The following is a 13,141-nucleotide window of genomic DNA, read 5'->3' on the forward strand; positions in this document are numbered from 1 at the left end:
GAGAGCTGATAATTAATGTGGATATTTCACAGAGAATAAGCAGAGAACTCAAACATAGTACTGGCACATGTTTATAGTACATACTTGGTTTGATTCCTCTCTTTCTTCTGTTTAATTTTAATGCTGACCCTTGCCATAAGTTTGCTCAGCATGGATTCCGCAAGTTCTCTTCTTCAGTAACCCTCTTGAGGAAAAAGTACGCTTCACTCCAGCTGAAGAAAGACTTCTTTTCTAGGGTAGGTCATGGACCAATGTGGATGTCTTATATTTAGAAAGCTTAGAAATGCTTGATTCTTAAGGATTCTATGCAAAAAAAGAAAAGGGCATCCCTTCATAAATGTGTATGTTAGAAAGACTTTAGTCTCTTAGGTGTCAAATGAAATTAAATGATTGCAATTGACATCAAATAATTGTAGAACAGAAAAAAATGCAAAGTTTCAGTTATAATTTTTCATTAATGGCTTTATTTTTGGAATAAATATACTGAAATCAAAGACACTTACAAATGCCTGTGTAAAAAAAAAAAGGATTTAAAAAGTATTTACATAAATTTTTGCACAGAGCTGAATAAATGTATACATAGTATACGGTACAGCCCATGTAGGTCATTGGTTTCTTTTGCTGTACAAAGTGCAAAAGCTGATTAAAAAATAAAAAATAATAATCCAACTAATGCAGGATCCATCCTGTAGTTGGATGTTGGACTGGACAATGTGGCCCCTTTAAGAAACAAAACAAGAATATAATGGATTACAGGATTTCATTGAGTGTGTAGAAAGAACAGCTTGGCTCAGGCTGTGGGGCCATGAACAAGGAGATCCAGGAAAACACACATTCTGTACAGCATAACAGAGAGCTTGCCAGTTTTTTCTTCTCCTCCGCTTTATTGTTTCATTGATAATAAATTATCTGCTATAACTGTGCCAGACAGGCATGACTTAACAGTCTTCACAACTGGCTGAACACTATGAACTGAGAGGACAATCGTTGTGGTCAAATGATAGAGGAAATGAAGGAAGCAATCAAACATGTTGAACACAGAAAGCAAGAACTGAGCATTGTGTGTGTGTGTGTGTGTGATATCAGGTTAAACCCATACCTCAGATGAGCAGTGGAGTGTTGGATGCAGCCTGATGAAATCATTGTGAGCTAGCGACCACACCAGCTGACAAGGAGCAAACTGCTGCTCTTTGTTTCCTGCCCTGATTTGCTTAGTTAGATCTGTTACGAAAGCCACTGGTGTGACTTCAGATTCTAGTTTAAACTGTTTCCATGACTGGTGCTGAGTGAGGTCTGCAGAAGATCAGTGTCTGCAGTGCAGGTGATTTTTCCTAGTACCATGAAGATGAGAAAGGCTGGCTGCATCATTATTATTTATTTCCCATTTTAGTTGTAAAGATGTTCAAAATGACAGTGGTTGTTACTATCTCCAGTGAAATCTCCCCAATGTTGTATCAACCTTGATTTGCAACAACTATAAACCAACAAATTCAAAAATATATCTTTGGATTTGATTCAAAAAATGCATCAGAGGCCAACTAGTATCTTAAAACTAGGCTACATCTGTATAACAACACAAATAATTTCATTTCTGAATCTATTCCAAGGCTTTAAAAGTCAAAGATGGCCAACAAAGCGTACTATTCTTCATTGGGTTGTCTTTTTCTCTATAATGTGTTGTGTAGCAGACAGGCGTTACATTTTAGTCCAATATATAGAAAGTTGTCAATCCTGTCTTATTTCCTTTTTGAAAAATTGAAGGACAGCAGCCTTCACTGATCTATTTGCAAGACCAAACTAAAACTTAACCTGCTTAACTAAAACCTGTACAGTTCAATTATTATGACACAAAATGGGTTCCAGACTCATAAGGTAAACTCGATTGATCGCTTGTTTTGCCATCAGAGTTTGACCTGGATAATGTCTTTTGAAGTCAGAGTAATAGCAGGGGAAAAATATCTTCCAGCATTCATCCTGCGGCTTTCACTCTCCTTCTTTTATTCTTGTTGTTCTTCCAAGCAAGTGTCCCATGATGCAGGAGGAAAAATCTGCACCTGACAGACATGGTGTTTGAGTGATGCTTGCAGGAGGATTCAGTTCAGTCCATTTAAAACATGACAAAGATTTGTAGTTTATTTAGTTTGTTTAGCTTCTAGTCACTAGCAAGGCCTTAGGTTACAGAAGTCCAGCTCCTGTGGTTTGCGTAAGCCAGTGCAGTGGTCCCTCGGGAGCAGATGCCCAGTTTGGGTTTTGCATTGCAGCGGTCGTCTCTTGAAGCCCTTCCCACAGGTTCTGGAGCAATGCGACCACTGCCCAATATGCCACTCTGGACATGGGTCTCCACAAGCCCTGGTGGCCGGCGGTCTTTGTGAAGAATCACAGTCCAACCCTGGCTTCCCGTCTGCTCTCAGACACTGCACCATCCTCCTCTGGATCCCACTGCCGCAAGTTACCGAACACTGGTCCCAGTTCGTGGATATCCATTTCCCAAGAACAGGATCCTCCTTGCTGTAAGACTTCTTCAGGGTGTCACCTCCCTTCTCCTTGACACTATCCTCAGCCAGAACACTGTTGTGGGAGTTTATGCGATCCTCCTTCTTCAGAGTCTTGTCCTCCTTGGTCTGACGGGCGTGGTAGAAGGAGTAACGGATGCGAGGAGGCGTCATCTTTCCCGCACACAGCACCTCCACAGTGAGGACTTCTCCCAAGGGCTTCACAGCCTGCAAGGTCTCGGAGAGGCCGGCTGTGCCACTATAGCGCAGCAGGCTGCCCTTTACAGCGATGTCCCTCTCCCCAGCCGACACAATGTAGTTCCCATTGAGCAGGTAATGACCCTCACTGTTCTTCACGGCCAAATAGTTGTCATCACTCCTCATTCCCTTGTAGCCTCGCTGACGGATGTCTATGTTGGCTGCGCCCACTGGCAACATGACCACAAAGTTGTAGCCGTGCCTGCATGCCAAAACATATTACAATCAATGAGATCTCATAATGGTTGAATTGATAATGCTATCATGTTGGTGTATGGGAGGAAAAAAGGAAGATGTAAGCAATATTTTCTATGATGATGTGGATTTTACTCACACAGGCTTTGTAAATAGTCCTGACACCTTCTTGCAGCCCTTGTTATCACCGCCGCAGATTCCACACTTATCAAACTTCTTGTTGGAGCCAATTTTTCCATCACAGCCAGCCTTAATACATTTTCCTTGTACACACACACCTGTGGAGTCCGGGGAGCATGGAGTGCCATCTATGACCTGGAAAGGACAAACACTTTAAGGTCAGCCAAGTAAAAAGTCACAGGAAGCAAACATACTCTGATTTAAAACTTTATTCCAGGTCATTAAGATACTTTTTAGGAAATAATCTGATTGCACACAAATATTAAATTAAGCTATTTCTTGTTATATAGCTGTTTTTACTCAGTTCCTGTAATTATTTTACTACTACTGGAAACTGTTCTCACGCACCTTCCTTTTCTCTACATTCTCCCTCATAAATGTACCATTAACAGACATTAAAATAAACAGTAAAGACACAGGTCCCAGGATGATGTAAGACACTATATGTTCTGTAGTGGATATTTGTGCAAGCTTATCACAAACATCACCTTGGTCCTCTCAGCCTCACCTTCAGCTTAACACATGACCAGGAAGGCTGTCAACCAGATCAGCCTCACACTGCGTCTCTGTATGTGGCTGATAAGTTTGCGAAATGTGGTTGTGAGCACACTGACGTTTTTCCATCCTACATTGAATCATAGCTAAAAGCTGAGAGTTATTCAACCATTTCCACTCAATAATCCAGCTCAAGCTTTAAACTAAACTAAACGCACAGTTTACTGTAAATTTATTTTATGGTTCAGTGTTTAAAATATCCAGCTGCTCTATGATTCAGAGCTACGTGTCCCCTGAGTGCTCTTATCTACCCCTCCTCAGCCAGTATGATGGAGTGAAGTGTGAACTCTCTCTCACTGCTGCTCAAGCTCACTCCACACCCTGCTATCTGAAAAAGATAAACTCTCCTCTCCTTCATTCCTTCCTTCAGTCTGTTCGCTTAGACCAAAGGCAGCTGGCTGACATACGTATATTCACATGAAATCACTGTTATCTTGGCCGCATATCTCAAATTCTGAAATATCTAACCTTAGTGTTTTCAGATTTTTGTGTAATCGTCTTTACACTGGTTTATTGGAACACATTTGAGGTGTAGCTGTTTACCTTGGGTGCCAGGACGTAGAAGTAGCCCGTGCCATTCGCCCTGCAGATGAGTTTACACCTGTCATCTGTGCTCACTCCAGAGTACTTTGGTACCCACACCACCGAGGGGGCGATACGGTTACTGTTGAAACTGAGGCCGCTGCTCTCACACTGCTCTTCACGATAAGTCTTACCTGCGCAGAGAGGAGGGAGGGGGTGCAGAGGGTGAGAGGTGGGAATGCTTCAGGGGGAAAAGTGTCATTGGACATAGTTATCTGTTTTTGAGAAACTCTTACCTGTGTCAGGGCAGCGGTTCAGGTTGCAGGAGCGGTATTTGACCCGAACCCCTTGGCAGTATTTACCCCCATTTGACGGAACTGGGTTGTTACACTCCCTTTTAGACAGCTGGACGCCGCCTCCACACGTGCGTGAGCAGGAACCGAATGGGCCCCACTTGCCCCAGCGGCCGTCCACCTGGAAATACACAAACCAGCAGCATATTGCAAAAGGTATAACAACAAAGACCTACCTTAATCACATCCCAGTTAAGGTGTATGTTGATATCAGTCCGTGTGTGACTCTTACCTTCACATTTTGGACCTGTTTGTCAGTGCAGACCCCTCGGTCACAGACCCGTCCATCCCCGCAGTGGGTGCCATCTGCCCATGGGAAGTGCCGGGTCATACACACCAGATGGCCGTTGGACTTTCCAGTGCACCATAGACGACCGCATGGCGGCTGCAGGAAGGGACAGGGCTTGGAGCCTTCACCGAAAGCGAGCTCACACTGACGTTCAAGCATGTAGGACGCTCCCGGCAGCACATCAGGGAGGACCAACGGTTTTGGAGGCTGGTCGAGCAAACACTCCCCTAGAAGAGGAAGATTAGGTAAACAACACACTGAAGCAATAACCTCTGTTATCTCTGCTTTTAGGACCAGCTGAGAGCACTTATATCCATTTATTAAAGCTGATGCTTTAAACATTTCACCGAAATATTTTCCTTTTTCCTCCTTGAAAATAGGGCTTCAGAAAGTGCAGCTTGATGCAGTGTATACCACATACCACACACAGACATATGCACACAAGCATGAGCGCCCCCCATCCCCATCACATCCCCCTAAAAACCTCTCATGTTGATCCCACCCTTGTTGCAAGACTTGCAGGGATAAAGTTATATGAGAATAATCTCTAACTCTTAGATTTGAGCTTAAAATATTGCTTTAAACTCTCCACCAAGATGACATCCAGCTAGCAAACAGTGCCACCGTCGAAGGCATCAACTCCATTTACAATAAATGACACAGAAACTTTTCCAGGAACAGGCTAATGACAGGAAGAGTTTGACGAGCAGGTGCTTGGAAACATGAAAGATCAACGTCATTGGATGAGACGGGTTCCAAGAGGAGGTTTTTATCACTCTAAGACAAACACAATTTCTCACCCTTATGGGGAATTTACACATCCAAAAGAAGGGGGGAAAAACTGGGTTCCCTTACTTTGAACTGTTTATTATGCCATTTGTGTTGTGGTGAATTCACAAGAGATAATGAGGGAGTGAACGAATGAGCTGTAACTGGTGGCAAATTTGTTTCCTCCCATTTCACCGCAAATTTGGCAGAAGAAACACACTGATTAAATAATATGCTGCATAAGCAAGTCATTCTAGACTGAATAAGCTGAACCTCACCTCTTCCTTCCTACTCTCTCTCTCCAAAGAGTGATCATTCAAAACAATAGCTGGCATTGTGAGGAGAAATGAACAGGTTATGAATAATTTTGGGTGCAGCACGGCATGAAAACTGCCTCAAACATGTGGCAACATGTTTTTTTTTTCCTCTCCGCTGCTTTTTGAAGTCTAGATTTATGGCAGACAGCAAGGAGAAACCAAGTTACAACACTGTTACATAGAAATCACACCCTGTGAAGTCAAAATGTTCTACTGTATCTTGCTCCCAACCAGTTTATGTTGTTTTGTTCTCAGACCATCACTAAATAGAAGAAGCAAAAAAGTTGGTCTATTTGAAGTAAACCTGCAAGGGAAATGCTAGGCAGATACACCTCACTGTCCAAACCACTGTGGTGACTCTCCCCAGAACAAACCCTCTAATTTGGGACAAATGTGAGGGAGTTTTAAAATAAAACTTTAGCGTTGCTCCGGGGCCAAGTCCTGTGGTCTGTCATACTTGGCAGACAATCTGCATTCAACCAAATGAATTTCTTTTTGGCTTTTTGCTTGGCTTTTCTATGAGCATGGTACTATAGGAGGTTAGGCGGATGTCACATTTGAAGCATAGATGAACGCTGAAATTCAATCATGCTCTTACTGGCATTTACCTCAAATGATTGTAGTCATATTGGAAATCGAGAGGCTGTTAACCGAGAAGACTTGAGTGAAAACCAGAAAATGTCAAAAGAAGAGTCTGTGATCAACGCCTAACCAATACGAGCAGTGGGCCGCCTCATGGTCACTTAATAACAGCTTGTGTCTGTCTTAACTTTGGCTTCACACTTCTTCAAACACACTATGAGCCTGTTTGCAGTCAAACACAGGGGTCAAGGGACACAGAAACTCACCATGCCCACTATCCAGAAATTCAGTGATGATGGCAGCACTGCAGGGGGACCAGGGGCTGGTACGGTTGATCTGAATGAGCGTGGGAGACATCATGTGGTTATCCTGCAGTTTCCCAAACACGTCCTCACAGGCCCTCACATTGTCGTGCGGCATATTGAACACATGTCCTGTCGAGAGGGAAGGAGATGTCAGGTGTCTTTCACGAATGCACGTTTATCTGTGAATGTTCATACTGTATGCGCTCAGGGACTGGGAATCATCTAATGTGTATTGAATGGTGGATGGTGCTGGCAAGGCCCACTTACCAAGCTCATGAGCTGTGGTGAAGGCTGAAGGCAGGCCGTCGTCTTCGATTACAGAGCAGCTCCTCTTGGGGTCACACATGGTGCCAACGTCAGCCATACCGAGAGTGTCACAGGTGGAGGCTCCACACAAGTCCTGCACAACAACAAAAAACATACATTAGTGCATCTAAGCTGGTCGGAGCTAAAGACGAAGCCAGCAGAACGTGGAACTTGAAGAATAATTCCAGTTTATAAGTCCAACGGGGGAAAAAACAGGTTGTAAACAAACCAAAGGTTTCCCCAGATTAAACCACTTTAGTTGGAGGTAAAAACCAAAAGTAAGTGCTCCAGAAATGTTGATAATTATTACTCATTGCACGAGAAAACTGTGTGCACAGCCATGGTGAGTACGGTAGGTCAAAATTGAACCAGGAAGTCAATCTGTAAACTGTGATGGATGTTTACAACATAAAGTTGGATAATAATTTTACTGTTGGGTTTTGTTTTCTCTACCGAAAATGTTTAACTAACCTAAGGGTTTGTTTGAAACTTGTTCAATCGTCTAACTTCTTGTGTTTCTTGCTCTGACTTCACCATGTTCCCAGACCCCAGCAATAAACTTGGTGAGTAGAATGTTATTATTATTAAACTATGAAAATAAGACCAAAGTTGCAATAAACTGGAATGATCCTTTAAGTTGTCTTGTTGTTATTACAGTAAGATTTGTTTTCCAGAGATTGGGAAAAGATTCAATAGTGTTAAGCAAGGCTTTCCACCACCCAGTCTTTATGTGTTGTTCGTGGGCAACAGTGTTTAGAGCACACCTTCTTCTATGAGGTAATGTAACTGTCCCCAATCATAACATTTCCATGCCAGAGCAGAGTTTCCAAATGACCTATTTCTCCACCGCACAGTTTTAAACCCCAATCTTAGTGAGTATCCATTTGGAGCAGTTGACTGAGCCTCCTAATCACGGGACAACTTCTGCAGTAACCACCGCAGAGAAACGCCCATCTGCCCGGTCCCTAAACAGCACTGTCTCTACATACCCAGTAACACAGAAAAACACTGCTGGTCAGCTATAACAGATAAAGCACAGCACTGGTTTAATCCCACAATCCTCTGCTGCAGTGAATGTACACATAAAACACGGTGCCAAGTGAAGACCTTGAGCACTGTGACAAATCATTCCTAGAATGAACCACAAAACCACAATTGTTGGCCAGTGCAAATCTAGTCCAGATGTGCTCATGTGTGCAGGCGACATCTCAAAGTTTGGGCCATTTATGAGCAAAAACTAAAAACTGCGAGATGAACAGGGGAGAAGAAACAGCAATGTCAATGAGTTTGTTCTCTGCTATGACCTACTTCCCACATCTGTCATCTATCTTTGCATACTGCAATTTAAAGACAATATGCATGTTATCTCAGTAAAGAAATATTTCTATTTCACTTTGTGTAGAGATTTACAGTCCTTTAACTCTCGTGGCCTATATCAGTTTGTGCTTTGATTGCAATATTAAGTATCATGTTGCTCAGAGTTCCAGTTACTTTCGAAACTCTCGACTGCAAGGACTGGAAAAATAGGTCTGATACAGCAAGATCACAGACAGAGTTTATGAAATGCGGAAATATTTGGGTGTTCTCTTTTCCTTGTCAACCCATTATCTATCATGTAAGTAAAGTACAACCTCCCCCTCTCCAAGGAGAAATATACATTTGTCAGATTTACAGTAAGATTGAATCTTTTGGAGACTGGCTGTTCACATACAATGAACTTTTTGTGTAACTTAATGAATTGAGGAATCTTACATACTTTACACAGTGATCATGCTGGCTACAGAGTTTAAAGACATGCACGGTTGCCTCTGGACAACACCGAGTTGGTCTTCATAAAACCTACAAATTACACTGTGGGCTGGTAAACAGCAGACAATGGATGCAAAACCACAGTAAACTAAAACAATACCACTGACTAATTTTGAGTCACCGTGTCATGAATCGACAGACGATGGACTGTTTTCTGATTTATTTTTTTTTTACCTTTGCTAATATAAAGAGCAGAATGCACTTTTACATGCAATGTCATGACCATGTTAGTTGGACTCTGGTATACACTTGTAAAGTGACAGAATCATTAGTATCTTTACTCATAAATAAAGCTGAGATGTTCATTACAGGCATATGCACTAGCATATATATTACTGTTGTATCTAACTATAAGCTTTGTTTGACAGATGGTGATAAATGAGGTGCTGAAGCTTCTTAAACATTATTTACATTCTTTGTTTGTTTAGTTTAAATTACCATCAGTAGGAAGCTGTTTTTCACACTTAAAGGTTAGATCCACTGACAAGAAATTTTCTTTGTTGGACCACTTCTGGTGCAGTTGAAATACAGTACTTGTAACAGTTTGCTGCTCCAAGTAGCTTAGGTCACTCATTCAGTGTAATATAATGTTAACTCAAACAGTGACGCCTGTATTTCTGCTTTATATAGCAGATTACAGCCACATGACTCACTGTCTATAGGCAGGGTTCAGTTCACTATGAACGGGGTCATGTAGACTGGCCACAGCATTTAAACAGAGAGCTTGTGATCCCAAAACCTGGAAACACCCAAGATTTTTTTATTTGAAATATGGAAAATCTGTGAGGTGCCATGACTTAAACAGGAAGTGCATACTGTATGTGCATAGGAGTCTTACAGCGAAAAAGAAACTCTAATGAGTGAGAGAGGAAGAGTATGACAGAGTGAAGAATGTGTTGTAAAGATGCAGTCGTGCAGGCTGACTGCAGCTGTGGAGAGCTGCCCCTCTGGAGCAGCTTGTTTCAGACTTGGAGTGAGCAGGTGAGGTATAAACATTGGAGGGATGTGACATCTCTAACATGAATGTAGGAACCCCTCCTACATCAACCCCTCCCTCCCTCCATCTCCCCCTTCAGGGGCCTGTTTAATGAGGAGCAGGCAAGGTGGTGGGTAGGGCTGGAAAACCCACAGCTGGAGGAGGAATGGGAACGGCTGAGAGAAATAAGACACTTCCGACCAGCGCATCCCTGAGGGCGCTGACTGTCGTTACATTTGGTAAAGTAACATGTATAACAGGCGCTTGTTTGAGGTATAATACGATCATGTATGGTGTCATGTTAGTGACCTTGGCCAAAGGTAATTTATCACCTTATTAAGTTACCTTTAACTCTTTGAGACTGTAATTGCATCTGCAGTTGACCATTTCACTGAGCAACAGGTAATTCAAATGTTATAGGTTATATGTCATGTATCTGCTGCCGAGTCTTATATATCCAAATTAAATCAAACAGGCCAGACTATACAAGGCAGACAGCTCATCATACATAAGTGGGTTACACATCAATGTGAGCAATGATTTCATCTCTGACCCAGTGTCATCTGCCAAATATTTGGGAGTGCAGAAATCTTAGGTGGGTTCCAAGTCTATAAAATCATCCTCCAAGGATCCATGAAGAGCAATCAAGACTATTTCTCTGTTCCGGCTCAAGTTATTTCCTGTGTGACCCCAGCCTGAGTGTCAAAGCTGTGATGGTGTTGATGGACTGCATATTCACTGAGCGTCTGTTCCCAGAGTTCACCAGAGGTGGAGAGCATGTTTTGAGAGCAAACCAATTAACTGACACAGCAGGAGTGCTTGAGGGGGAGCCCGTCATGTAAAGTCTACAGCATTAACCAGGTTCCCGTCTTAGCATATATAAAAATACCTTAGGTACACAGGAAGATGTTAATATTGTTATAATTATAGGCTAATCATCACAGTCGTCACTACAAGATGAAAAAATATTTGCAGAAAGAAAATTAACAGATTTACGCATTTCTGTGCGTAATTGCGCATTCTACCCATAGCTGCTACCCAAGACCCTGTAGTATCACCTCAAATAAAATAAAAAAATTACCTGTCTGGTGAACAGGATTGCTGTGTCCCAGTAGTCTGTATGCTTGTCGTTGTTTTTGTTCATCTTTTTTTGCCAGGTGCAAAAGTTCCGCAGCGTCATGGCTGCGTTCCCGGACACCTTGGGTCCTTTGTCCGCCTCGGATATAATCACGATCTTAACAACTACGATGCTGATGGAGTTGAGAATACTTGGGTGTTTATAGAGCCTCGCTGCCACTGACATCAGTGTCAAGAGGTAGTGTTTGAGGTCATCTCCATGGAACAGCGCCATGGACTCGTCCGCCACTATGAGCGTCTCCACGTATCTGGGGATTGAAGCGAACCTCTTGGCTCTCCCCATCCTCTTCAGCATCGTTTCGGTCACATTGCTGTAGTCTTTTAGTTGCTTGTATTTCTCCAACGATTGCGCAACTTGGAGACTTATGTCGCTGTCCACTGCGCACCTAGAGGTTGAATTGAGCTTCAGGTTGTTGCTGGTTCTGCGCCGGATGACGTGCGCACTTTCTGCGCTTCTGGTGTCATTTTGCACCGGGCTGATAAAATATTCCCAGCCTTGGTAGCCAAATGCACCTTGTAAACCTTTGCAGAGGCTCAAAGCAGCATAAGAATAGCGGTCACCATTCACGTACCCGGAGTAAAAACACCGGCTCAAGTCAGTGGTCACATCGGTATTGGAGAGCCAGAATGCGTCTTGGTTAGAAATGGAAGGGGCAATGAATTTAGAGTCTTGGTGTAAATCGATCACTAACTCCTGCTGGAAAGCTTGTATTTTTAAGACACATTTTCCATTAAGGATATCCACGTCGTTGTCAGAATCCCCTCTGTCATACTGGTGGTTATCCAGTATAATCGGGAAGCAAAGTTCACTTTCCATGCAGCGAACAACTTTTGACAGTGACACCACAAAGTAGAGGAGAAAAGTTGTTCTGATAAACATGACGAAGTTTGCATCCAGTAAAGAATGCAATGACCAACAGAGAAAACCAAGCGATGTTTTAATCTGCAAGATCAGTAGAAGCGGTGAGAGCCACAGATCAAGATGAAGAGCATAATCCAACGCGCAGGACTTTAAAACAATGCAGGTCGTACAAGTCCACTCAGTGCAAACTCCTCCTGGTCATGACCCATTCCCATGCTCCACCTGTGTGTGCTGAGTCGACTGCTGCCTTCTGTGGACTTTATGCATTTTCGTCATGTGTAAAAATATGGAAACTCTACCTCTCGTTTGGAGGGGGCAGTCTTTGGAGACGCTCATTGGATGCGCGTCTCAGCTCAAGACTTTGTCTGCGGCCACTTAAAAATTTTGCAAACAGCAGGCCCATCATCATGTCCCAACACACTGTGATGAATTATTAAATCGTCCACTTCCAGAGCTTCGTGAGCTGCATGACTCCACATAATCGGCATAACTCCCAAGAAGTCATCACGACGGTGACAATTTTGGCCACATTGTGGAGAATAGTTTTTAAAAATACTAAAAAAAATGCTTTTAATCTCACATAAAGAGCAGCACTCTAGAGCAGTATAAATAGGCTATGTCCTCCCTCTCTAATCATAGTATATTTCTAGGAATGAATGATGCTTTAATTTCCAGACATTGGATTAACTGGAACATCAGTGGGTCGATGAATATTACAGAGATATTAAAATAAGGTGATCATGACACAAGTCACTGTAATAAGATATCTCTCACACAGTTTAAGTACCACAAAGGAATACTAGGTTACTGTGATTCATCATCAATTTTCATATCAAGGTCAGATCTGTTGTGTGAATCGCCTACGACATCTGGTGGACAACTAAAAGAACTGGGATCCTTCTGGGATCCAGTCGTGATCAAGTTGTGTCTGATTACTGCCTAGTTGACCGCTTATCCTTTAGAGCAATGACACGAGTGCAGGGCGGTGGTCTGACTGTTGTCATTCTGCATAATGAGTGCTTATACTTTTAATATTTTAAGTACGTTGTGCTGATGATACCTACTTTTGTACTTTGACTTTTATACATTTTGAATGCATGACTTGTACTAATAGTGTAAATGTACACAGCTATAGGCCATTTTATACTCAAGGCTCTGAATTGTAGTTTCTTCCACGTCAGATACACAGATGGAGACGTGGAGAGGTTGAGAGGCAGAGAGGTGGAGAAAGAAAA

At 42.6% G+C, this 13,141-nt stretch overlaps 1 protein-coding gene and 1 long non-coding RNA gene across 2 annotated transcripts; one reads left to right on the plus strand and one right to left on the minus strand.

Annotated features, from left to right (window-relative positions):
• Window positions 1–481: 481 nt before the first annotated feature.
• LOC122995175 (A disintegrin and metalloproteinase with thrombospondin motifs 15-like) lies at window positions 482–12,709 on the minus strand. The gene is made up of 8 exons (XM_044370207.1): window positions 10,989–12,709; window positions 7,084–7,216; window positions 6,778–6,945; window positions 4,788–5,071; window positions 4,499–4,676; window positions 4,224–4,396; window positions 3,085–3,260; window positions 482–2,952 (listed from the first exon to the last, which is right to left on the minus strand). The coding sequence occupies exons 1-8, from the start codon at window positions 11,922–11,924 to the stop codon at window positions 2,160–2,162; spliced, it is 2,841 nt and encodes a 946-aa protein (XP_044226142.1). The 5' UTR covers window positions 11,925–12,709; the 3' UTR covers window positions 482–2,159.
• Window positions 4,999–6,239, plus strand: LOC122995177. The gene is made up of 2 exons (XR_006406749.1): window positions 4,999–5,089; window positions 5,225–6,239. It is a non-coding gene; the product is annotated as an uncharacterized LOC122995177 (long non-coding RNA).
• Window positions 12,710–13,141: the final 432 nt, after the last annotated feature.

This window comes from Thunnus albacares, chromosome 13 (assembly GCF_914725855.1).
Source record: "Thunnus albacares chromosome 13, fThuAlb1.1, whole genome shotgun sequence".
In the NCBI taxonomy this organism is placed as follows: Eukaryota; Metazoa; Chordata; class Actinopteri; order Scombriformes; family Scombridae; genus Thunnus; species Thunnus albacares.

Excerpts from the sequence above, each read along its gene's own strand:
- LOC122995175 (XM_044370207.1), bottom strand. The coding sequence starts at position 11,924 with ATGTTTATCAGAACAACTTTTCTCCTCTACTTTGTGGTGTCACTGTCA. Across the intron at positions 5,072-6,777 it reads ATTTCTGGATAGTGGGCATG|GGGAGTGTTTGCTCGACCAG; the intron begins GTGAGTTTCTGT and ends TTCCTCTTCTAG. Across the intron at positions 2,953-3,084 it reads GGACTATTTACAAAGCCTGT|GCACGGCTACAACTTTGTGG; the intron begins GTGAGTAAAATC and ends TTTGGCATGCAG.